This window comes from Mobula hypostoma, chromosome 18 (assembly GCF_963921235.1).
Source record: "Mobula hypostoma chromosome 18, sMobHyp1.1, whole genome shotgun sequence".
NCBI lineage: Eukaryota > Metazoa > Chordata > Chondrichthyes > Myliobatiformes > Myliobatidae > Mobula > Mobula hypostoma.
Genome location: NC_086114.1, coordinates 44,708,069 through 44,735,293, shown reverse-complemented (window position 1 = coordinate 44,735,293; position 27,225 = coordinate 44,708,069). Strand labels below are relative to the sequence as shown.

At 43.1% G+C, this 27,225-nt stretch overlaps 1 protein-coding gene across 3 annotated transcripts in view; it reads left to right on the top strand.

Moving 5' to 3' along the window:
- The window catches only part of LOC134358209 (protein mono-ADP-ribosyltransferase PARP6), a 158,921-nt gene extending 136,578 nt beyond the window's left edge, over nucleotides 1-22,343 (top strand). For 2 of the 3 annotated variants that reach the window (XM_063070213.1, XM_063070211.1), the window contains exons 21-24: nucleotides 373-452; nucleotides 5,632-5,695; nucleotides 18,195-18,279; nucleotides 21,999-22,343. In XM_063070213.1, the coding sequence (XP_062926283.1) occupies nucleotides 373-452; nucleotides 5,632-5,695; nucleotides 18,195-18,279; nucleotides 21,999-22,092 (323 nt within the window). In that variant the 3' untranslated portion in view covers nucleotides 22,093-22,343. Of the gene's footprint in view, nucleotides 1-372; nucleotides 456-5,631; nucleotides 5,696-18,194; nucleotides 18,280-21,998 lie in introns of all 3 variants that reach the window. The other variant, XM_063070212.1, reaches the window with a different exon arrangement.
- The last annotated feature ends 4,882 nt before the right edge of the window (nucleotides 22,344-27,225 follow it).

Genomic DNA, 27,225 nt, shown 5'->3' with positions numbered 1-27,225 from the left:
CTGGGGATACAAATGCCCAGTTTATGGACATACCTACATAAAACTGAGCTCCTATGATATTATTAAATTTTAAAGTCTGCCATTCATTCAAACATCTGTTCCCATGGATAGCAGAATTACAGTAGTTTCTCCTCTGTCCACACTTTTAGTAATAGTTCTTTATAATCAAGTTTATTTGTTTTTATGTCATTCATTATAACACTGTGGAGGCATGGTTACAGTCTTGAGTGATTTTTGTGTATTTTCTGACTTACTAACAAAATTGATTTATGGACATCTCTAACAATAGAACCTGTTTGTTATCCATCGACAGTCAGTAGATGACCATCCTGGTAATGTAGAGTGGACAGTAAGTGAGTGTTTGCTTTGTAGGAATGGGCAAAGGGCAGCACCGCATGCCATCCAAGGATGAACTGGTTCTGCGCTACAACCGGATGAACACGATCCCCCAGGTATTAGTAGCACACTTCCTTCCTAGTCAAGTCAAACTGAGTTGAGCTTTGTGTTCTATGCACAGGTGCAATGAATATCAGGCACATAGCATCATATAAGCAGCATTCTCAAGAAAAATATATATTAAACATGAATTGTAGACATTTTTACAAGAAAGAACATAATAAAAACAAGTTCATTAGCTCAAAGTACTCAAAGTGGTTATAAGACTGTAGTGATTAGTTTTATTGGTTATGAACTAAATAGTTGAAGGAACCCTGGTGGTGTGGGACTTCAGGCTTCCGTACCTCCTGCTCATTGGTAGCATCAAGAACATGGCATGGCTTGGATGGTGGGTAACTTTGATGATGGATGTTGCCTTCTTGAGGCAGCACTTTCTGTGGATACCACCGGTGGTGGGGAGGGATGTGCCTGTGATGTAATGAGTTGAGTCCACTAATCTCTGCAACTTGTTACATTCCTGCATATTTGAATTGCAATACTGTACCAGACTATGATGCCACGAGACTAAATACTTTCAACAATACATCTGTAGAAGTTTGATAGAGTATTCAGTGAACCTCCTTAACCTGCTAAGAAAATAAAGTCTCTGAGAGAATTGACTGCCACCTTTGCAATTAATTTTTCGTACTGACTGGAATAGTAATTAAAATACTGAACCAAGTCAGAGGTCTGGGCTACCAAGCTGGAAATGAAGCATTCAAATCTCACCTTGGGAGCTGAGGAATTTTAACTCAGTGAGTTAATTAAGTGAACATGGAATGAAACGTTGCCATCCATAATGATGACAAAAGACTGACAGGCATCTATGAAGATGAATAAGTTTGAATCTGGTTAACATGGTTAATTCTTAACTGTCTTCTGTAATAGAAAAACAAGAAACTTATTATCCATCTTTAAATGGCCCTAAGAAGGCAGTGGTGAGTCTTTTTTGATCTACTGCAGTCTGATTGGTGAAGGGGCATTTACAAAGAATTAGGGGAGGGAGCTCCAGGACATAGATGAAGGGATGTTGACAGGTCACTAATATATTCTCCTGACAGGATTGTGTGTAGCTTGGAGGAGAATCAGCAAATGAAGGTGTTTCCATGTCTATGTTGCCCTTGTCCTTCTTGGTGGTAGAGGTAAACACAAATTCTGCAGATGCTGGAAATCCAGAGTAACACACACAAAATGCTGGAGGAACCCGGCAAGTCAGGCAGCATCAATGGAGAGGAAAAAGGAGTTGACATTTCAGGCTGAGGCCTCTCTTCAGGACTGGAAAGGAAGGGAGGAGAAGCCAGAATAAGGAGGTGGGGGATGGGGAAGGAGTGTAAGCTAGAAGGTTAAAAGGTGAAGCCAGGTAAAGATGAAGGTGGATGGGTGAGGTAAGGTGAATGTAGTGAGAAGCTGGGAGACGATAAAGGGCTGAAGAAGGATGTTGGTTGTAGAGGTGGAAGGTTTAAGAAGTAACTAACTATAGATGGTGCCAACTTCCCTGGTAATAGAGGGGAGAAATTTTCAGGATAGTCAATGTAAACCAATCAAATGAGCTGCTCTGGTGCATTCTTGACACAACTTGTAGATGATTGGAAGGCTTTGGGTGTTAAGAAGTAAGTCTTTCAGGATATCTGCTCCTTCCTGCTGAAGCACTACCTTGAACTGTAGGCATTCTTTAGTTCATTTACCACTCTGTGTAAATGATTAGCTCATGTGAAGTGTTCTGTTGATAATAGTTCTCAATATCCAGCAACATCAGCGGGTCAGGCAGCTTATTTGGAGGGAAATGGACAGGCAATGTTTTGGGTTGAGACCCTTCATTTCAAATGAAAGAAAGAGGAGAGGTAGCCAATATAAAGAGGTGGAGGAAAGAGTGAAGCAAAATTTGGCAGGTGATTGCTGGATCCAGGTGAGGGGGTGTGAAAGACCAACTGTGGAGGATAGGATGGGAATATGTTTATTTATATGCTGTTTTGTGCCTGTGATGCTGCTACAAGTTATCTTTTTCATTGCACCTGTGCATACACTGGGTTGGGGAACATTTACTGTCTCTGGGCCTCTACTTATGGAGTTTAGAAAAATGGGGGGGGGGGGGGATCTACTTGAAACCTGCCAGATCGAGTGGACCTGGAGAGGGTGTTTCCAATTATGGGAGTCAAGGACTAGAGGCCACAGCCTCAGAATAGATGGAAGTCCCTTTAGGACAGAAATGAGAAGGATTTTCTTTAGTCAGTGGGTGGTGAATCTGAGAAATTCATTGCCACTGACAGCTGTATATGCCATGTTATTGAGTATCTTTAAAACATATGTTGACAGGTTCTTGATTAGTAAAGCAATCGAAGGTTATGGGAAGAGGTAGGAGAATAGTGTTGAGAAGGATAATAAATCAGTCATGGTTGAATGATGGAACAGATTAGATGTGCCAAATGGCCTAATTCTGCTCCTATGCCCTATGGTCTTATGTACTTGTAAATATAACAATAAACTTGACTTTGCATTTGAATAGCAACAGAAGCTGGGAGATGAAGAGGTGGAAGTGAAAATGGGCTGGAGTAGATGACTCTAAGGGGATCGGATGGAATAAGGAAATGGAAATGAGGAGGGCAGATGGGAGCAGTGGGGAGTGTGAGGATGACAGTCACATGGATGGTGTAGGGGAGGGAAAAGAGGCAGAATGATGCAGCAATGTAGATCAGAAGGAAAGAGAAAAGGGACAGAGAGGGAACAATTACTGGAAATTGGAGAATTCAATGTTAATTCTGCCAGGATCAGCATCTGCATTCTTTTGTGCCTCTGTGATTTTCAGTATGCTGTTATTGGGAAAATAGCAAGAGCAACGCCTTTGAATGTCAATGGCTGGGCACTATGATGTTGCAGATTGTCACCGTGTGGTATTATTGATGTCAAACGATGTCTGAATGTTGCCTGGAACTTGTTCTGTGGTGGCATGGGCTGCTTCGTTTGCTGAGGAACTGAACATAGTGAAGTTGGTAAATATTACCACCAATCCTATGCCAGGATGGTTACGGATAATACATTTAAGAATGTTTGGATTTCAGACATTGTCATTTTCCTTTGTATGAAAAATAACTCCAATGTTTGTTGTGTTTTGATGCCTTTTAACCAGGATTACTTGATGTCACACTTGGTCAAGTTCTGTCTTGATGTTAAGGACACTCACTCCCACGTCTGCATTTCAGATTTTTGGTACTTATTTGATAAAGATAAAGATAAACTTTGTTTTTTTTTGTCACGTACGTTCAAAACATACAGTGAAATGCATCATTTGTGTCAAATCAAATCGGTGAGGATTGTGCCGGGCAGCCCACAAATGTTGCCATACTTCTGGCACTAACATAGCATGCTCACAACTCACTAACCCTAACTGTAAGCCTTTTGAAGTGTGGGAAGAAACCAGAATGCCTGGAGGAAATACATGCAGTCACAGAGAGAATGTACAAGCTCCTTATGGACGGCAATGGGAATTGAACCTCGGCCTTACAGTTGGCAATGTAAAGCATTGTTCTAACCACTACACTCCCCTATGGACCAAATGGTTTTGGTAAAACCACATACAGACTGATTATTACTTGGTAGCACTGTCAAATGCACCTCCTTGTTGTTGATGGAGAGTGGATTCACTGAGTGATAATTAAACAGATTGGATTTGTTCTTCTTTATGTGAATAGAATATACTTGGCCAACCATCCACGTTGGCGGATGCCAGTGTTGAAATTGTATTGGTGGAGGTACAAGTAGTTATGGAAGGCAAGTCCTTAGTCCTATAGCAAGGATATGGTCTTATCACAAAGCCTTTGGTGTATCCAATGCTTACAGCTGTTTCTCCATATTACATTGAGTCAATCAAATTGCCTGAAGCCTTGCTTCTGTTACAATGGCCATCTCACAAGCAAGTCGAGATAGATCATCCTCTCAGTTGTTTTGCTGTAGTAATCCAATTTTGCAACTTCATTGAACTGAGACTTCATTCAGAGGTGCATGCGGTTCTACTCCCAGCATGCCCCTCTCCATTCCCTATTGAACTGGGGTTCATCCATTGGCTAAGTAACAATGGCAGAGTGAGACACACAGCTCTAGGTGTGGTTACGTATTGTGGTGATTATGCATGGTTATGGTTATACAGAATGAAACAGAACTTTATGTCCAGCTCATCCAAGCCAATTCCATTTGCCAGTTGGCCCAAATCCTTCTAAACCTTGTTCCTGTTCAAATGGGGTTATTTTCAACTAATAATTGCACCCACCTCCAACACTTCCTCTGGAAGCTCATTCCTACCATGCTGTGAGGAAAATCTTACTTGTCTAATTCTCCTTAAATCTTTTCCCTCTCACTTCAGACCTGCAGCCTCTAATTTTAGCATCCCTATGCTGAAAAAATGAACATTGTGACTGTCTGTTCTCCTTGTGTCCCTCATAATCTTATAAACCTCAATGTGATTACCTTATTCCTTTACACTTCCAGGGAAAACAATCCCAACCTATTCGATTATTACTTTTAATTTACACCCTCCAGTTCTGGCAACTCCCTTGTGAATCTTTCTAACACTCTCTTGAGCTTAAATGCATATGGGAATTGTGTTTGTGCATATGTAAAGGGTGTGTGCGTGTATACTGTATATGGGATTGAATTTGAATTTGAATTTGGGTTGGAATTGGTTTATTATTGTCACATGTACCAAGATACAGCGAAAAGGTTGTCTTGCATGCTGTTCGCACAGATTGGATCGTCACACAGTCATTGAGATAGAACAAGGTAAAACAATAACAATGTAGAATAAAGTGTAACAATTATTGAGAAAGAGCAGTGAAGGTAAACAATAAGGTGCAGGATCATAACGAGGTAGGTTGTGAGACAAGAGCCCATCTTATCCTACTAGGGAACCATTTAATGATCTGATAACAGCAGAGTAGAAAGTTGTCCTTGAGATGAATGTGTGCATATCATTGCGTGTGTGCACACGCATGGGCATGTGCAAACAATTTCATAGAGCCAAGATGTTGGGTACCTTTTGAGCTACTACTTTTTTTTATCATAAATCTATTTATCCTTCCTCCTTCACATAAAAAATGTGTATTGAAACATAAAAAGAACATTTTCAGTTCTTAATTTCCTATGGCATATAAATCAGCAATTTCCTGCTCTTTCATCTGACTAATAATCTACTTGTTCCCTCTACAGACGAGACCCATTCAGTCCAGATTCTTGCAGAGTAGAAACTTGAATTGTATAGCACTTTGTGAAGGTAGGAATCTCTATTGCTTTTTTGTTAGCCTCATACCACTGTTGGAGTGCTGAGAATGACCAGCACTGTATTTGTATTTGACAAATAATCTTCTTTTACCTGATTATTCCACAACAAGTGACCTTTTTTTTAAACACAAGAAATTCTGCAGATGCTGGAAATCCAGAATAACACATACAAAATGCTGAAGGAACTCAGCAGGTCAAACAGCATCTAGAGGATAAACATTCCTGTTGAGTCTAATTGAATATCTCAGCCCAAAGCACTGGCTATTTATTCCTTTCTGTAGATGCTACCTGATATGTTGCCTTCCTCCAGCATTGTGTGCACGTGTGTGTGTGGGTGTGCGTGTGTGTGTGTGTGTGTGTGTGTGTGTGTGTTCCCTCCTTTTCTAAGATGGTCTAGATTTCTGACATTTAATCTCTCTTTTTCACTCAACAACATCATCTGCAAATGTAGGCAAAATTGTAAATCTAATTTGGCACAAAACACTATATTGGTTTGCATTGTAGCCAGTTATTTGCCTGGCCTACGCTTGCCCTGCACTCAAAGTCACTAAAACAGAATGAAAATCAAAATACTGTATACTGCAGATGCCGGAAATCTGAAATAAACACGGGAGATTCTGGAAGCACTCAGTGGGTTAGACAGTATCTGTAGAGAGAGAGAAACACAAAGCTTCAGATCAGATATTCTGTTTGAACAGAGCACTTTGACTCTTCCTTGGTTGTTTTCTCCTTACAATTTGCAAGATCATAACATCATAGATCTGGTATGGATTGAGGCTCTTCTGGGCCTGTACGCTGTTGTGTTTAATTTCTTTGTGTAGTTTATATTAACGGAAGTTTATGTAATTGATATTTGTCATGCTTGTAATGTACTGTGCTGCTACTGCAAAAAGATAATTGTCAAGCTGTTTATACCCCGGAATGTCCATAATGATAAACTTGAACTTGAAAATCATACAGGAGCATAATAATAATAATAAAAAAACAAAGCATTGGTAGGTGGGTGGAGGAATTATGTTTATTTTGGCTGGGAAGTCTAGAGCAAGGGATCACATTCTTAAAATAAGGGTTTCCCATTCAGGATCAAGATGAGAAGGGATAAATGATTGGAATTATCCACCAAAGGAACTCTGGAGGCTTGATTTCTGTAGATATATTGAAGAATAGATGCTAATCAAATCAAAGAGTATGAAGTTAATACAGACAGGTAAGAGAATAAGTTAGATGTGGTTTTACTATATGGCATGGTGGAGGCAAGCAGCCAAATTTTCCGTTCTTTACCTTCAACCACACAGACAAACTGCTGAGAGAGCTCAGCAGGACAATTTGCCTTTGTGGAGAGAAATGTACAGTTGACTTTTCTGCCGAGATGTCCTGACGAAGAGATATCCATAGATGCTTTCTGAACTGTTGAATTTTGCCAGTATTTTACATGTTTTGTTCTAGACTGCTGCCATCTGCAGAATCTCTTCTGTCTCCATTCTTTACCTTCTTATGGAATGCAGTGGTGAATTTTCTGAATTAACAGCAAGAACTCTGGACCATTTCTCCCACGGCATGAGTTTGATCCCCACCCTGGTATTTGGGGAATCAAAGGTCGGTTAATTAGATAAACCCAAAATTAAAACTAAAGTAGAAAATACTTGAAACTAAAAGCATGCCAGCAGCATCAGTGGAAGGGGAAATAGTTAACATTTTATGTCTGGGACACTTCATGGGCAGTCTCGTTTCAATGTTTCCAGTATTTTCTGCTTTTGTTTTAGATTTCTGGTATTTGCAGTTTTTTTAGTTACTGGAATTAAAATTACCCCCAGTAATGGTAACCTGGAAACTGATAGATTCAACTGCACGCTAATATCCTTTAAGTTATCAAGTCAAACTTATTGCCTTATCCTCACGTATGGTGATGTACAAGTTCAATGAGAAACTGCATCACAGAGGTGTAGATCCAGAAAACAATGCCCAGAACATAAGTAATATATAAATTACACAAAACAATTAAAAAAATGCACAGAGCAGGACATTAGTGCAATAACACATCCTCATCTTTAATATATACAAAAATCAAGGCTCCAGAGTCGCTTTGCTGGAGGGTTCCAAAGATTTATCCCTTCAGTCCTGAATGGGCAAGCCCGTCAGTGAAGTTCCCGACACTAGGTAACACACATAAAGTGTTGGAGAAACTTAAGCAGGTCAGGCAGCATCTATGAAACATAAGAAATATCTGATGTTTCGAGCCAAGGCCATTCATCAAGAATGTAAAAGAAGGGGGCAGAAGCCAGAATAAGAAGGGGTTGCTGGCCCAAAATGTCAAAATGCTGCCTGGTGTGTGTTGCTCAAGATTACCAGCATCTGTAGAATCCCAAGTACTGTATCTCTAATTCCTCATTCTTACCCAGTTTGGCCTATATGTGACTCTAGACACACCAAGCAATTGACCCTTAATTGTTTCCTCAGTTCCACAGCAATAAGAGATAGATGGTGGTAGTGTTAGCAATCTCAACATCCCGTGAACAAATACATCTATAAAATAAACAGAGGAGATTCTGCAGATGCTGGAAATCCTGTGCAACACAGAGAAAATGCTGAAGGAAATCAGCAGCTCAGACAGCCTCAATGGAGAGGACGAAACGGTCAACACTTTTGGTCAAGACCCTTCATCAAGACTGGAAAGGAAGGCAGCAAAAGCCAGAATAAGAAGGTGGGCGGGGGGGGGGAGGTGAGGAGCTGAGGGAGGAGAATGAAATAAGAAGCTGAGAGGTAATAAATAAGTGGAAGAAGGAACAGGCTGAAGAAGAATGAATCTAATAGGTGAGGACAAGAACAATGACAAAAAGGGAAGGAGGAGAGACACTGGAGACAAGTGAGGAGAAGAGAGGGGCGAGAAAGGAACCAGAATGGGGAATGGAAAAAGATGGGGGATGGCAAGATATTACAGAAATTCGGGAAATCTGTTTGTGCCCGTTAGGTTGGAGGCTGCCCAAATGGAATATGAGGTGGTGCGCCTCAAGCCTGAGTATGGCCTCATCATGACAGTAGCGGAGGCCATGAGCAGACATGTCAGAATGGACATTGGAAGTTGAATTGAAGCGTGCGGCAACAAGGACGTTATGCCTCTTGCGGCAAACAGAGCAAAGGTGCTGGATGAATGAGCCCTGGATCTATATTAGGTCTCAACGATATAGAAGAGGCTGCACCAGGAGCAACAGATTGATACAATAGATGACCCTGACTGACTCGCAAGCAAAGTTTAGTCACACCTGGGGCCCTTAATGATGGCAAGAGTAGAGATGTAAGGGATGGTGTAGCAGGGAAAGGTACCAGGAAGGAGATCAGTGGGATTCTTATTTACTGGTTTGTTAACTCTACAATTTTTCTCTCCATATCCTCCAGTTCCTAGTGTGTCAGTAAATACAATTACCCTGCTTGTCACTGGTTATGATGAATGTAACTAAAGGATGAAATGGTGCATTTAACCTACTGAAATATCCTGTGATGCCTCTCAGCAGGGGAAGAGTAGGAGGAAAATGATTCATAAAGTGTAAATGACAGACCTGGTAAATAACTGGAAGTATAGCTAAAGAGAAAGATTTTAAAGAGAACTTGGATAGGAAGTAGGAGATGCAAGAAAATAAAGTGTGTTTATGAAGACAGAAATGCAGACTTGCATTGTCTCATACTTCAGACACTAATGATTGTATCAGGATGCTTGACTTTCTCCCCTTCCCCTCTTTCATCAGATTTCTGAATGTTCCATGAACCTATGAACACTAACTCATAATTTACTCTCTTTTTGCACTATGCAGACAATAGATAAAATAGAGGCAGGAAAGTTGTTTCCACTGTTAGGTGAGAATAGAACCTAGGGAAATAGCCCTCAAGATTCAGGGGAGTCGATTTTGGGCAGAGGTGAGGAGACACTACTTTTCAGAGTGGTGAATCTGTGGAATTTTCTGCCCAGGATGCATATTTATATGTATGTATATATACCTATCTATATATGCATATCTATATCTATATCTATCTACATATATATATATATAATAAGAAATGTATTGCACTGTACTGCTGCCACAAAACAAAAAAATTTACACAGTATGACAGTGTTAATAAACCTGATTCTGATTTTGAGGAAGGGACTGTGTGCAATGGGAATCAGTCATATTGTAGAGTAATGTTAAGGTGACAGATGACATACATTGTTTAGAATAGAAACTCTTCTATATAATTCACAAACACCATCATTGAGTTGTTCACTTGGAGAGATGGTGTCCGACGTAATGATGTCAGTGTAAAGCGACTGCTTTTGGTTTGTACACGATGGGAGTAAAGAGCTGTGGCTTTCGTTAAGCACATAAAATGACACTCAAATGCTTTATGCACAAAATCCTACATTAGTGACCCTGACACTTTTGGACAATTCCGAGTTACTCAACGACATGTTGACCAACACAGTTGCTTTGAAGCTGCTGAACCTTTGGGCAGCATACTACCGCGTGCTTTGCACAGGCAGAAACCCAGTTTGCACTGCAAGAAGCCACTGTGGACAATACCAGATTTTACTGCGACATGACATCCAGCGCACTAGTTCCACTGCAGCCAGGGTGATAAGTCTACTAGAAGACTTGCCTGCTCATGATAGATCTGTCACTCTGAAAACCCACGTATTACAGACTTCTGGACTGTCTGAGTCTGAGCATGCCAAACAGTTGCTCTCCTTGCCCGGCATGAGTGAAGCTAGGTCTTCCGAACTAATGGACTGCATGGTATCTCTCCTGGGCAATCACCATCATTTTACTTTTAAGAAACTCTTTATACAACAAATGCCTGATCAAATTCACACAGCCCTCACTAATACACCCATGAAGGACAACAGGGAGTTCGCTGAAATGGCCAATAGTCTACACTCAGCCAGACAGAGGTGCATCGTTCCTCCTTTCCCTATTTTAATAAGTCTAGTCTGCAGAGCCTCCAGTAGACTCATGCCTGCAGCTCAGAACTAGACAACACCGGGTCTATGTTTTTACCACGTAATCTTTGGCATGAACACTGAGACATGCTGGCTGCCATGCAGTTTCGCAGTTTCAACAGGGCAAGCGTACCAGGACATCAGAGGTCTGTGAACACTGTGGGTTCCAGCTGCCAGGGTCATCTACTGCTCATGACAGACACCATTTCAGGGTGACACTTCCTGTGTAGCGTGGGCACTACAGTGAGTGTGCTGCCTGTATCACCCATTGATTTTAAAGACAGAGAGTGATGGACCCTCACTGGAGGCAGCCAATAGCAGCTGGATCCAGACTTAGGGACATCACACGTGACGTCCTGCCCCAGTGGACAACACTACACATGCTACTTTGTCTCGGCTAAAGTTGCTAGACCTCTGCTTGGTGGAGATTTCCTGTGCACCAAAAGACTGTGAATAGACCTTAAACACTGTCAGCTTGTGGATGCAAAGAAATTTGTGTCATTACCCTGCTATGCCAGTGAATTCCCCACAGCGACTCTGTCTAGCATGTGCACCACCACATGTGAATTCACTCACCTGCTGGGTGAATTCCTAAACCTCACCAAGTCCACATTTTCAACTACAGTCAAACGCATGGGGTCTAGCTCCATATTTCCACAACTGGCTCACCGGACCATGCCTGTGTACATAGACTGGACTCAGAAAAGCTGGCCACCATGAAGACTGACCTGGTAAACATTAAAATGTTTGGCATTATAAGCAGGTCGAATAGCGCTTGTGCTATACCCCTCCTCGTGGTCCCTAAGCCCAATGGTGGTTGCCGGCCATGTGGCGATTACCACCTCCCCTGATCATTACCTGGTCCTGCGTATTCAGGACTTGTCGGCATGTTTAGCCAAAGATACTTTTTTTCTAAAGTGGACTTAGTCAGGGGCTACCAATGGGTGCCTGTGGATGTTCCCAAAACTGCAGTTACGATCTGATTTGGCCTATTCGAATTTCTACATATACCATTTGGGATGCAAAATGCATCACAGACTTTCCAGCTTCTAATGGACTCTGTGTTAAAAGACTTACATTTTCTTTTTGTTTACCTGAATGACATACTTGTCACCAGTGCATTCAAAACTAAACGCATCACATCTGTGCATACCTTTCAAGTGCTTAAAACAACATGGGCTGATTATTAACCCTGCTAAGTTCCAGTTTGGCTTGTCCATGATTGACTTTATTGGCCACCTAATCTCCACAGAAAGTGCAACACCCCTGCCTTCAAAAGTCACTACTATTATAGACTTTCCACTACCTCGCACTACCAAAGCACAATAAGAGAATTTGGGTATGGTGAATTTCTATCACTGTTTCATTCGGGGAACAGCTGAACTTATGCTCCCCTTGTATAGTGCCCTTAAAGGCAGTGCCCCTAACCATATGCTTGAGTGGTCAGCAGACATGATGAGAGCATTTGACAACACCAAATCAACTACTTCACACATGACACTACTGGCTCACCCACTCCTCAACGCACCTCTAGCCATCACCACTGACACCTTAGACCCTGGGTGCAGTGAATGAACTGTTGGTTGGGTGTGTATGGAAGCAACTCGCCTTCTTCAGTCATCATCTCTGTTTCCATTCCCCCCCCACCCCCCAACTGAGAGGAAGTATAGCATACTTGACTGCAAGCTACTTGGTCTCTATCTGGTCATCCACCATTTTCCTACTGGAGGGCTGGCATTTCACAGTGTTCATTGACCACAAACCCCTCGTGCATGAGATGCCCAAAGAGTCAGAGTAAGCTCGGACTACACTTCAGCAACACCAACTGGCCTTATTTCGGAATTCACAACTGACATACGGCACGTTGAAGAGGAAAGTAATGCTGTGGCTGATTGCCTCTCACGCTAAACGCCTTTGGGATGACTGTGCTAGCACAGTAGTCCGCCAAGCTACCAACCCAGAGGTCCAGGCTTACAGGACAGCATGGGCCTGCAGTTGGCCAACATCTAGTTTGAGGATGGAGGAGTTTCCCTTCTGTGCAATATCTTACCTGGTTGCTTTCACCCGTTAGTGCCTGCAAACTGGACGCATACTGCTTTTAATTCTGTTCATGCCCTTTTGTAGCTGGGTAGAAGTTTTCACAAAAACTGGTTGCTTTAAAGTGCATGTGGCACAGCCCTAGGAAGGACGTATCAGACTGAAGAGTAGCCTGTGTTGCAACAGGTGAAAAATAACTGTCACGTTCTGGCACCATTGGCACTTTACAGGGTACCTGAGCAACGGTTTGACCATGTCCATGTGATCCTCTACCCATCTCCCATGGTTTCTCCCACATCTCCTTACCATGTGGACATGTGCCTCCAAATGGCCAGATGTTGTCCTTCTAGCATTGACAACAGCTGCAGATGTGCCTTGGGTGTTCGTAGACACCTAGATCGCTTGATTTGCCAACCTCTCTGATACTAATTCTGACTGCAATCCCCAATTCAAGTCAGACCTTTAGGTGTTAAAGTGCATCACACCATGGCATATCACCCACAGTCCAATGGCTGTGCGAGCAGTTTCAACATTTCTTAAAGGCTGCTCTGAGGCCCTCCTTGGCAGATGAGTGTTGGCGTGATCATCTCCTATGGGTCCTGCTGGGGCTCAGAATGGCTCCAAAAGAGGACCTACAACTGAGTTGCTGTACGGGCAGCCGCTATGGGTGCCGGGTGATTTTTATTCCCGATGCCATGACTGCCTGGTCAGTGTCTCAGCTATTCCTACCTCCCATCATGGCATACAGTATTCTTGGGCTCCTGTTGACCTACGTTCTACCTCGTTCATTCTTGTCTGCCATGATGTATATTAACATCTCTTTAAACCCCCTTATGATGGCCTGTTCCGTGATTTGAAATGGGGTGAAAAGACTTTTATTGGAGATAGGAAGGGTAAACCTGAATGTATTCTGTAGATTGCCTTAAACCGGCCCACCAAGACCTGTAATGGCTCCACAGCCATACCCTCTCCATCTCGACATGACCACGTGCATGTCAGCACACATATGAACAAGCCAGAGGTAACTGCTGTTACTCCAACCAAAGCACATAGGGCCTGAGCCGGGGGCTCATACAAGCTCCAGACAAACTCACACTACGGGTTTTGGGGAATTCTTGGGCGGCCTGTGTAGGGTAATGAAATGGGTGACAGATGACACATATCGTCCATAATAGAAAGTGTTGTAATGTGAGCATTATTAAAATTAAGTTAGTACTAATTAGGATAAAGGGGGGGTTTACTTCCATTCTTCTTTACTTCCGGCGCTTTGTATGTAGTGGTCCTGCCATGCTGTACGGGTTGTGAAAGCCTCTGTGTATACATAACGGTTTTGACGTTCGAAATAAAGTTGTTTCTTTGGGCATGAAGTTGTTGAGTGTGCCTTTTCAAAGTAGAACTTACCAAATATTTTTGGTGGTGAGGTAAACTGGTTTTGTGGATGTGTCGGCATGTTTCGAACGGGAGCAGCAGCGCCGATAAGGGCCTCACGTTCGGATGGCTACGTTTGGGACTATCGTGGATTTTGTGGAGTTAATGGAGGACTGGCCGGAGTATGAGGAAAGGTTGGGACGCTTTTTCTGTGCTAATGGAATTACTGAGGAGGCTAAGAAGCGCTCTATGCCCCTGAGTGTGTGTGGGGCAAAGACTTACAAGCTGATAAGGAATTTAGGCACACCGCAGAAACCGGGGGACATTCCATGTGACAAACTGGTCAAGATCATGGGGAACCACTACAATCTGAAACTTTCTGTGATAGTCCAATGGTGTAAGTTTCACAGCCGTTTCAGGAAGCCTGGTCAGTCTGTGGCTGAGCTTTGGCAGCTGTTGGAGCATTGTGATTTCGGAGCGATGTTGGAAGACATGCTCCATGATCGATTGGTATGCGGCATTAATAATAACGGCATACAACACCACCTGTTAGGGGAAACCCCACCGTTGACTTTCAAGAAGGGAGTCAGAAGGCTGAAGCCAAGCTAGTGATAGCTAAGGGCAAGGGGCCCAGTCTTTTGGGTTGTGATTGGCTTCGCAAATTCCAGCTAAACTGGCATGAAATTACTTTACTTTATTGTCGCCAAACAATTGATACTAGAGTGTACAATCATCACAGTGATATTTGATTCTGCGCTTCGCGCTCCCTGGAGTTACTTATGCACACACGACCGAGGACATTCTGCAGCGGTACAGTGACGTTTTCAGGGACGAGCTAGGAACACTGAGGGGTGTGACAGTGAAACTGCATGTCGACCCCGAGGCTACACCACGTTTTCTTAAGCCCAGTTTGGTGCCCTATGCCATGAAAGGCAAAGCTGAGGAGGAGCTGGAACGTTTACAGAGGCTGGGCATTATTGAGCCCATCCAGTTTTCAAGGTGGGCGGCTCCCATTGTTCCAGTTTTGAAGTCAGACAAAACGATGAGGATATATGGGGAGTGGCCAGACCACCCCTGGTGTAGGCTACATTTGGACTTTGCTGGCCCTTTTATGGGGCAGGTGTTTGTTGTAAGGGTAGATGCATAATCTAAATGGATTGAAGCTCACATCATGAGCAATATCACAGCCCCCTCAACCATAGACAAACTCAGGCAGGTGTTTGCAGTCCACAGGTTGCCTGACACTCTGGTCACTGATAATGGCCTGACGTTCACCAGCGAACTGTTCAGTGAGTTTATGCAACAGAATGGCATTCATCACATTTGGACGGCCCCTTTCCACCCAGCCTCCAATGGTTTGGCTGAGCGGGCTGTTCAGACAGTGAAGGAAGGCCTGAAGCAGATGACAGGGGACTCTCTTAGCATTTGGCTTTCACATTTCCTGTTTAAGTACCGCCTCACGCCACAGACTACAACTGCCCGCACTCCAGCAGAGATGCTGATGGGGCGTAGGCCCAAGTCAAGATTGGACCTGCTGCGCCTGGACATGAAGGCAAAAGTGGAGAGAAAGCAGGAAAAGCAGAAGGAGGGACATGATCAACATGCGCGAGAGAGATAGTTAAAACCCGATGACAATGTCTATGTGAGAAACAATCAGCAATGGCTGCCTGGGGTTATTCTTAAGCAGAGTGGTCCCGTCTCCTACGTTGTTAAGCTGACTGATGGGCGTATTTTCCGCAGACGTCAGGACCATGTGCTCAGAGGCAGACGGTTCCATGGAGTTTCCATTTGTGAGATAGACTATGGTGGAAGCTCGTCTTCCAGTGACTTTGCCAGAGGGCGAGACACTGGCAGAGGGGTCGGGGTCCCCTGAAGAGGATAGACATTTTCACGCAGATACACAGACCCCTCTCATGCCCCCAAAACACCCTCACCAGCGGTGCCTGCTGGGTCACCGGGGGTAGTGTGCAGATTACAGCGCACTCGTAAATGTACTGAGAGACTGAATCTTTGACAGGACAGTTTTTTTTTGCTGTTGTTAGATTGAATGTTGAATCTGTCATGCTTTCCAGATGTTTTGTATTGATTAACTGTTGCTGAGATACTAGTATAAGTTTTCAGGGGTACGCAGGTTAATAACACCACTGTTTTTATTTCCTAGTATTTTACTTCTGGGGAATGTTGGATTTTAAATGGGGAGAGGTGTTGTAATATGAGCATTATTAAAAGTAAGTTAATACTAATTAGGATAATGGGGGGGTTTACTTCCGTTCTTTTTTACTTCCGGTGCTTTGTATATAGTGTTCCTGCCATGCAGTACGGGTTGTGAAAGCCTTTGTATATACATAACGGTTTTGACGTTCGAGATAAAGTTGTTTCTTTGGGCATGAAGTTGTCGAGTGTGCCTTTTCAAAGTAGAAGTTACCACAGAAACTTTTTCGACACAATTCACAAACACCGTCATTGAGTTGTTCACTTTAAGAGACGGTGTCTGACGTAATGACAGCAATGTAATTCAATTGCTTTTGGTTTGTAAACAATGGAAGTAAAAGGTTTTGTTAAGCACATAAAATGACTCTCACATGTTTTATTCACAAAATCCTACAATATCAAAAGTGCTTTCTATAGAGCTCTAGGGGGATGTAAATGTAAGTCTGAGGAAAGCCATGGAGGAACAGTCATAGGAGTAAGAGGACTTTGAAATCAATATCTAAGAAACAAAACAATGGCTTTCAAAGATTCAAAGTGCATTTATTATCAAATAATGTATAAATTATACAACCTTGAGATCTGGTTACTTACAGGTCACAGTGCAAGAAAAAACCCAACTTAAAAAAAAATAAGACCAACTCCCAGTAGGCCCAGAGAAAGAGAAAAAAAAACAAAACAAATCACTTAAACAATAGAAGTGAACAACAACAGCTTTCCCAACCAAACTGAGTCCTTAGATCCAAATCTCTGGAGTAGCCCAGAGTAGGCCCAAAGCCTAGGTATTCAGTTTGTCATATTAGCCGGGCAAATCACTGCACAGTTTGCAGACACAAAGCACAGCAGCTGGGGCAGTCTCACAGCCTTAGCTTTGTAGGGAGAGGAGCCCCCAGTCTATCTGGTTTGGTGTTTAAATTGTCTGAACCTCATACTAGGACCTGACCGCACCATGACGAATCACTCCAGGCCTGGATTTTGCTGTCAGAGAAGCCATTCCCAGCCTCTCCAAAATTAGCTCAGTGCCCAGAGCGATCCAACCTTGCCCGACACCCTGCCTTCTAGTCTATCTGGGCCCGCATTTAGATCGTCCTCACATTAGGATCCGGGCCTCACCATGGTGAATTGCTTTGGGCTTAGAACACATCGCCCAGTAATTCGCCTCGGACCTGGATTTCACTGCTGAAAAAGCTGTTCTTAACCTCTCCAAATCAGCTCAGCGCTCCACCCTCTCACCGGCCACTGGACGGGCATCAGAACTCTTCAGTCCCATCTTCTCCCCTCTGAATCGTTCACTCCAACCAGCGTGGCTCCAACTCTAAGTGCGTCGATTTTTCAGCGCACCAGCAGGGCATATCTCGCAAATTCGCTTTGCCTTCCTTCTCCTCTTCATTGTTTGCTGTGATAGTTTGCCACAATTTACTTCAACAAAAGTGTTATTAATAACGCTTTTAATCTAATGTCTTTGCTGTCGAACTACCAGTAAGCTGTTGCACATCTTTGTAGCGTACAGAAGCCTTAATAGGTGAGCAAGTTAGCACTGCAGGAGTGGGCAGGATTGGACCATTCAGACCTCTGGAAACTACTGGCAGAAATAAATCTACCCATCAATTCAAAGACATCAGGATTGAAGAACACCTGCTTCATACTTTTTTTTTGATCTCTGGAGTTTGGTGTATAATGGCAGAGGGTAGCGTAAAATAATTTTTATGTCAAGCTTTGCCATTTTATGCCAAACTCCTCCATTTTCTTAACAATTCAGATGGCTACAAAGTTGAACAGAGGGAATCACCTGGCTGTCTTCCAGTAACGTCCATTGCACTTAGCTGAAATCAATAGTGAAACAAAATGCTGATGAGATTTAGTGAGATGTTGATTGTTAACCTCTCTCTCTTTATGTTATTTCTCTTAGTTATAACTTCAAAAGACCTCCAGAAACATGGGAACATTTGGGTCTGCCCTGTCTCGGATCATGTCTGCACTCGTTTCTTTTTTGTGTGAGTATTACGAGTACAAGAGTTTGCTGTGATGTACCAGTGTTGATTCATCGTAAGGACTGGGTGTGTTGCCAATCACTCTCTGCCGCTTGGAATGTAGATTGGGGAGAAACAGAAGAACATAACAACTAGGAACAGGAGTAGGCCAGCTGGCTATCAAGCCTGCTCCAACATTCAATAATGACTGATCCACCTACTCAGCTCCATCTACCTGCCTTTTCCCCATAACCCTTAATTCTTCTATTATGCAAGAATCCATCGAAATGTCTCTTAAATTTATTTAATGATGTAATCCCAATTGACAGAAAATTCCACAAATTCACTACTCTCTCTGAAAAACAGCTCCTCCTCATCTCTGTCCTAAATCTGTTTCCCTGAATCGTGAGGGCTATTTCCTCTAGTTCTGTTCTCACCAAGCAGTGGAACCAACTTTCCCACCTCTATCTTATCTATCCATTTCATGATTGTATATATCCCTGGGAGATCCCATCTCATTCTTCTGAATTCCAGTGAATATAGCTCCAGACAACTTAATCTTGCATCATAGACTCAATGATAGACATAGACTTCATCTCCAGAATAAATTTGGTGAACATACTCTGCACCGTTTTTCAATAGTCTTCTGTCAAGTATTGTACGTCAAATGGTTTCAGATGTGACACCAGAGCTAGTAGGTCTTCATTTCCATTTGTACAATAGATACAAAACTTGAGTCAAATGAGTGGCATAGCTGGTGTTCCAATTTAAGGTAAAATGGTGTTGGACAGCTGCTGTACGGAGGAGAGGGCTCAATACATTTCTCAGTTTTATCCAGAGTAGGCTGGAGTGCAGTTAGCTCACTGGATCTATAGGAACAGACAAATACATCACAGTTCCAGTGCTGAGAATCCTGAACTTGGAGTGAAATGCGAAGAGTGTGCGCATTCTCGCTGTGACCAAGTGATTATGCTTCGTAGGTTAATTAATTGTGGTAATTTTTGTGATTGGGTGGTGGAATTTGGGGAGAGCAGAAGGAAATGAGGAGAGAATAAAATGGGATTAGTGGAAATTAGTGCAATTTGCACAGGCCAGTGTAAAGTTAGTTGGTTGAAGGGCTGTTTTCCATACTGTTGGTCTGCATGTTACAGTTCCGAACCAGCAACCTTTATGGTTGTGAGTTCAGGGCTCAAGCTGTGCCAGATAATTTCCATACCCCAGTAGTCAGTAAGCTGGCATCAGATAAAATAACAACAGATGTTGCCAGGTTTGTTGGAAAGATGCAATTGTAATTCAGTGGAGGAAACTGTCACCCATTAGGCCAAATCAAAACTGTTCAAATCACAAATAACAGAGAATCCACAGATGCTGGAAACCCCAGTCCTACTGAAGGTTCTCTGCCCGAAACGACAACTGTATTGTTTTCCATAGATGCTGCCTGCCCTGCTGAGTTCCTCCGGCATTTTGTGTGTGTCAAAGTTGTTCAAGCTCTGTTTGCCTCAAGACATATCCGCTGCATGTAGACCTCTGAAACAACCCACAGGTCACGTATCAGCACATCCCTTCTTCTGCCTTGTGGGTGGACACAACCCTCTCACTGGCAGTGTTGTTGTATTGAAAAGAGGGTGGACACAATCCTGCCCAGTGACGGACACAACCCTGCCCACTGGCGGAGTGTTACTGTGCTGAAGAGAGGGTGGACGCAACCCTGCCCAATGACAGAGAGTCATTGCGCTGAAGGGAGGTTCCTTTGCACATGGCATCCTTATGAGCTGAACACTGAATCCATGGGATCAGGTAAGTAAAGATAAGTGTTCAAGTTATTTTACTTCATTCCATATCCTATTCAGCACTTTATGTATTGTTAATTTATTTATATAACTATTGTTCAACTGTTTTTAAATGCCTCTGACCATCAGAAGCATGTACAAATAACTCTAAAACCTTTGAGAGTGGGTGAGCTGTTACTGGGTGGTGTGCAGTTGGAAGGTGGGTCAACTCTTCGAGCTCATTCTTCCTTGTGGTACATCTGCTGGGTGAGAGAACCAGTTCACCCAGCCATCGACAGCCAGAATGATCAGATTCTGAGATGTTTGTTTCCATGGGAAAATCCAAACTTCATATCCATCACGAATCAGCCTGGTGATGTACCTCTGAGGCCAGGCTTATTCTGGTCTCTCAGTGCGTTGCCATAGATAAGAATGTAAGGAATAGGAGAGGAAGTTGGCCATTCAGCCTTTCTAGAATGCCTGCTATTTAACAAGAATGTAACTGATCTTCAACCTATATTCCCACTGTATCCTTGAGTAGAACATAAAACACTACAGCACAGTACAAGCCCTTCAGCCCACGATGTTGTACTGACCCTTTAACCTACTCTGAGATCAATCTAACCCTTCCCTCCATTTTTACATCGTCCATGACTGTTTCCATTTGGAGACTGATCTAGCGCATAAAGGGTTCAGTTTCAATCTGGATTAAAACTAATGGAATTAACCCCCTTTGCACATCCTGGCCATCTGCACAAAATCATTTTGGGAAGAATGTGGAGAGCTTAGACAAAGTGCAGAGGAGATTTACCAGGATGCTGCCTAGATTAGAGAGTATGGCTTATCAGGAAAAGTTGAGTGAACTAGAGCTTTTCTCCTACTGAAGGAAGATGAAAATGACTTGATAGAGATGTATAACATAAGAGGCATAGATAGAATGGACAACCAAGACCTTAATCCCAAGGTGGCAATAACTAATATGAGAAAGCATAATTTTAAGGTGATTACCATAGCCCTCCATAATGCTCCCATCCATGTATCTATCCAAACGTCTCTGAAATGCTGAAATCAAAATTGCATCCACCACTGCCACTGCACACTCTCACCACCCTCTGAGTTAGGAAATTTCCCCTCACGTTCCCCTTAACCATTTCACATTCCACCCTTAACCCACGACCTCTAGTTGCAGTCTCACCCAACCTCCGTGGAAAAAGCCTGCTTGCATTTACCCTGTCTATATCCCTCATAATTTTGTATACCTCTTTCAGAGGAAGCTTTTTCACACAGAAAATGGTGGGTGTGTGGAACACACCGCTAAGGGTGGTGGCAGAGGCAGATGCATTAGGGATATTTAAGAGACTCTTAGATAGGCAGATGGATAAAAAGAATGGAGGACTATGTAGCAGGGAAGAGTTGATCTTGAAGTGGGTTAGAAGATCAGCACAGCATTGTGGGCTGAAGGGCCTGGACTGTCCTATGTTCTATATCATCAGCTATACTGATTTCCTCAGGTTTCTCATTTTTATTTCTGCTGCTCTGTTGTAAAACAGCTTGCAGTTTTGAAAGCTCACAAGATCATAATGTGGATGGAAACAGTTTTTTATTCCCCTGGGTAGAAGAGTACAAAACTAGTGGGCATAGGTTCAGGGTGAGAGGGATAAGATTTAAAACGGACCTGAAGGGCAACTCTTTCACATGGAGGGTGGTGAAATATATGGAACGGGCTACTGAAAGATGAGGTTGAGGCAGGTACAACGTTGTTTAAGAGGCACTTGGATAGGTACATGGAGAGGTGGGGGTTGGAGGGAAATGGGACAGATGCAAGCACTTGGGACTAGCTGGGTGGACAATGTGGTCAGCATGGACTAGTTGAGCAAGAAGGGCCTGTATCTGTGCTGTATTGCTCTCTACGTCCCATGCTTTGAGAATTAACCTTAAATGCTTAGTTAACGTTAATGCCATCACTCTTTGCAGGTATGAAGATGGACAAGTTGGAGATGCCAACATCAATACTCAGGACCCCAAAATCCAGAAGGAAATTATGCGTGTTATTGGCACTCAGGTTTAAACTAGCCAAACTCAGCAAAACGCTGGTAAATCATTCAAAAGGATTCTCCTCACAGACTTGAGAGCCACCTTAACCATTCCCAATCTTCTTGCCCTGGCTTTTGCAAGGATTCTTTTAAATTTTTTTGGCGGGAGAGGTTTCTAAAGCCAAAACAGGAGAAAAATCAAGCTTAGTTTATCCCCAATGATGCATCAGTGCTGTAATGGTGTTATGATATATGTATATATATTTAAATATATATATAGAATGTGCTTTTTGTATGACTGTATTGTGTATGTTTGACAAGAAAATGTCATCAGTTTCATTAAATTATATGTATGAAAAAAATAAATATTTTGCACAATTTTGACTGAATATGTGACTATATTTTTAGTTACTCAGTAACGAATTCCAATCTTGAACACCTACAACCTGGGATGTTAGAGACAAGGTAACTGGGATGTTGGCCTTCATTGCCAGAAGGTGGAAGTCTTGCTGCAATTTTACAGGGCTTTAATTATTGCACCCTCAAGTACTATGTCGAGTTGTGCTCTCCTTATTTAAATTGAATGATAGTCATTCTGAATTTTCAAGTCTAAAAATGTCAATGGCAAGCTATGGCTGGTTGGTGCATCTGATAAGTGCCAGTAGATTTCATGCCCAATTGTCTTGACTGGCGTCAGTTCACCAAGAAGATCATTCTGACTCCTTCCCGAAACCTTTCACAGGAGAGCAGGTGGTCCTCCATTTAACCCTTCAAAAGTGCAGCATTGCACAAATGCACTCTTGCAGTATTGCAGTGCGGGTCCCCTGCAGCATAACACTGCAGGCAAGCCCTGATTATGCACGTCTCTGCAATGGGACTCAAAACTATAACCTTCAAGGTTGCCCATTAGGTCACAGCCAAAACAAAGTAGATAATTTTGTTTCTATTTACTTGTTGACAAGTAACTGGCAAATCCAAAATTTATATTATCCATCCCTGATGATGCATTTCAGAGGGAAAGAGCAAGTAAGGATGAGCAGATAAACAAGCTTAAAGTTTTCTCTCCCCAAGCAAGCACAGTGGGACCAGACTGCATGTATGAGCCATCAAAAGATTCAGTGACGCGTCCTCCCCAGTTCTTTGGCGGAAATAATTCCAAAGTCTTGCAACCTTCTGAGGAAAAATTGATCTTCACCTCAGTAAGGACAAGGCTGCTCCTTGGGCTGTGGGACAGGGTAGAGGAACATGGGTAATTACTAATCCAGATCAGGATCTGCGGGAGGGAGAGGTGGGACCGAGAGTCAGCATGTGGATTGGAAGTGAGGCCAGAATAAATTTAGGAACCTGTGGTTAGCAGTTGGGAGCTGTGGGAGTGAGGGATCTGCAATTGATAGTTCAGGGGTTGAGTGACAAGTTAGGAAGGGGGCTGTTTAGGATGGAGGGTGCAAGATCGTTGAGTGGGTGGGGTAATCTCTTATGTCCTAAATACAGAGTGACGAGGCTAGTATTGTGATCCTGGAAGGGTGGGTGGGGGTGCCACAGAAAACTGTTTGTGAGGGAACTATCTGTGGGCAGCTCAGCAACTAGAACTGTTGCCTCAGAGCATGAGAGACACACGTTCAATTATGACCTAGGGTGTATCTTTGTGGAGTCTGCATGTTCTCCCTGAGACCATGTAGGCTTCTTTAAGATGCTCCAATTTATTCTCACCTCCCAAAAATGCTTGGATTGGTAAGTTAAATAGCTGCTGTACATTGACCCCGGTGTGTGGATGACTGGTAGAATGTAGAAACGTTTGATAGAACTGTGGAGAGGATAAAAAAAATTAGATTAATCAGTGATTGATGTAAAAGGGTGTTTGATAGCTAGCCAGACTTGATGGGTTGAAGAGCATGTGTTCCTACTATGTGACTCTGTGAGTCCACTGGAGTCAAATTTTCTACACCAGGCTGTTGTCTTACCTTATTTTAGCTGGTTTTATATTTTGAATTAGTTTACATCAATTAAATATGTAAAAAGTGAATTTATATTCTTTTTGGAAGAGGTGCGGTCGACATTTCAGGCCGAGACCCTTCATCAGGACTAACTGAAGGAAGAGTGAGTAAGAGATTTGAAAGTTGGAGGGGGAGGGGGAGATCCAAAATGATAGGAGAAGACAGGAGGGAGAGGGATGGAGCCAAGAGCTGGACAGGTGATAGGCAAAAGGGATACGAGAGGATCATGGGACAGGAGGTCCGGGAAGAAAGACGGGGCGGGGGGGATGGAAACCAGAAGATGGGCAAGAGGTATATTCAGAGGGACAGAGGGAGAAAAAGGAGAGTGAGGGAAAGAATGTGTGTATAAAAATAAGTAACAGATGGGGTACGAGGCAGGGTTGGGGCATTAGCAGAAGTTAGAGAAGTCGATGTTCATGCCATCAGGTTGGAGGCTACCCAGACGGAATATAAGGTATTGTTCCTCCAACCTGAGTGTGGCTTCATCTTTACAGTAGAGGAGGCCGTGGATAGACATGTCAGAATGGGAATGGGATGTGGAGTTAAAATGTGTGGCAACATTTTTTCGTCTGGGTAGCCTCCAACCTGATGGCATGAACATCGACTTCTCTAACTTCCGCTAATGCCCCCACCCCCCCCCCGTACCCCATCTGTTACTTATTGTTATGCACACATTCTTTCTCTCACTCTCCTTTTTCTCCCACTCTCCTTTTTCTCCCTCTGTCCCTCTGAATATACCCCTTGCCCATCTTCTGGGTTCCCCCCACCCCTGTCCTTCTTCCCGGACCTCCTGTCCCATGATCCTCTCGTATCCCTTTTGCCTATCACCTGTCCAGCTCTTGGCTCCATCCCTCCCCCTCCTGTCTTCTCCTATCATTTCGGATCTCCCCCTCCCCCTCCAACTTTCAAATCTCTTACTCACTCTTCCTTCAGTTAGTCCTGACGAAGGGTCTCGGTCTGAAACGTCGACTGCACCTCTTCCTAGAGATGCTGCCTGGCCTGCTGCGCTCACCAGCAACTTTGATGTGTGTTGCTTGAATTTCCAGCATCTGCAGAATTCCTGTTGTTTATATTCTTTTTATTTTTATTAATACTATTCAATTAGAATATAGAGCAATACAACATGGAGCAGGCCTTTCAGTCCACAATGGATTCCAGGCACCCACCACTCTCTGTGTAGAAAAACCTACTCCATAGATCTTTGAACTGATCCCCTCTCACCATAAATGCATGCAATCTAGTATTCAATATTTTCTCTCTGGGAAAAGAATACCAGCTATCTTGTCAATACAACACACACAAAATTCTGGAAGAGATCAGCAGGCCAGGTTGCATCTATAGAAAAGAGTAAACAGTTGACATTTTGGGCCGAAATCCTTCAATAACCCTGAGGAAGAGCCTCGGCCTGAAATGGCAACTATTTATTCTTTTCCATAGATGCTGCCTGCCTGCTTAGTTCCTCAAGCACTTTGTGTGTGTGTTGCTTTGGATTTCTAGCATCTGCAGATTTTCTCAACCTTGTCTATATACCTCATAATGTTATAACTTCTATCAGGTATCTCCTCAACCCTTGCCACTCGAGCGAAAATAACACTGGTTAGTCCAACCTCTCCATATAGCACATGCCTTCTAACCCAGGCATCATCACGGCAAACCTCTTCAAAACCTCAACATTCATTCTATAACAGAATGACCAGAACTGAATCTAATGCTTCAGATGTAGCCTAAACAGAGTTTTATAAAGCTGCAACATAACTCCCTGGCTGTTGAGCACAATACCTCAACTAATAAAGACCAGCATGTCATATGCCTTCTGTATCACTCTATTGGGTTGCATGGCCACTTTCAGGGAGCTATGGTTTTGGACCCCAGGAAATCAGGACCCTCTGTAGATCAACACTGTTAAAGGTCCTGCCACGAACAGAGTATTTCCTCTTTACATTTGATCTCCCAAAGTGCATATGTCAAACTTCATTACAGTTTTTGGCACAAATATAAAGTCTGTAAATCTAAACAGGAGCAGAGGATGTTGGGAATGGTGAGGGGGGAGTACCTCAGGAAGAGTTTTGGGACTGGTGGCAAAGAAAGTGTGCTAGGGCCAGGTGCCGACTTACCCAGCCCAGAGACACCAGGCAAAGTCATTTGATTCCAAACAATTGGTTTATTGATCATTACAGAATGTCTCTCTGGTGCTTCCCACTTCCTCTCCCCTCTCTTCCTCTTTTCCCAACCATGATTCCCCTCTCCCTGAACCCCCTCCCACTCTCAGTCCACAATAAAGACCCATATTAGAATCAGGTTTATCATTACTCACGTCATGAAATTCGTTTTTTTTTGTGGCCGCAGTACAATGCAATACATTAAATTACTACAGTACTATGCAAAAGTCTTGGGCACCCTGGATATACGTATATATATGTGCCTAAGATTTTTTGCACAATACGGTTTGTTCTTCAACTGTTAATGAAAGTTAGGGATCAGAAAGGCTAAGTCAAAATAAGTTATTATCTAAGCATGTATATGTTGCTATATACTACCTTGAGATTTATTTTCGGCCCTTCTGACTGATTTTAGCCATACTGACCATCTGGTACCTACCTACCCTAATCCCATTTCCCAGCACCTGGTCAGCAATGTGTAGAATCAGCAATAAAGTTCAATGAGGACTTAGTTACTTTCACTGAGTTACTGTTCACAGTTTCTCTACCTTGGCCATGGACAATGGCAGGAATTTAGGCCCAGTCTGGCTGCATAGTTAAAATGGTGGTCACTTGGCAACTGCAGGTCAGTTCATTTGCTACCTGGCCCAATCATATAACTTCACAAACTTCGTAACCTTAAAATATCACACCACTTAAAGTTCGGTCCAACATTATCCTTACCTGTCGCTATCCCCTTTCAGACAATTTGTGCTCTTTTCACAGCCCCTCCCTGGTTCATATCACTGGAAAAGCACTGCCAGAAAAAGTAGTTGAGGCAGGAACAGTAATAACATTTAACAGACATTTGGGTAGGTATGTGGATAAGAAATGTTTAGAGGGATATGGGCCAAATGTGGGCCAATATGAACAGCTTAGATGGGCATCTTGGTCAGTATGGATGAGGGCATTTCTGTGTGATCTTACTCTGGGTCTATAAAGCTGGAATAATCCAATGTTCTATCTACATCAGTAA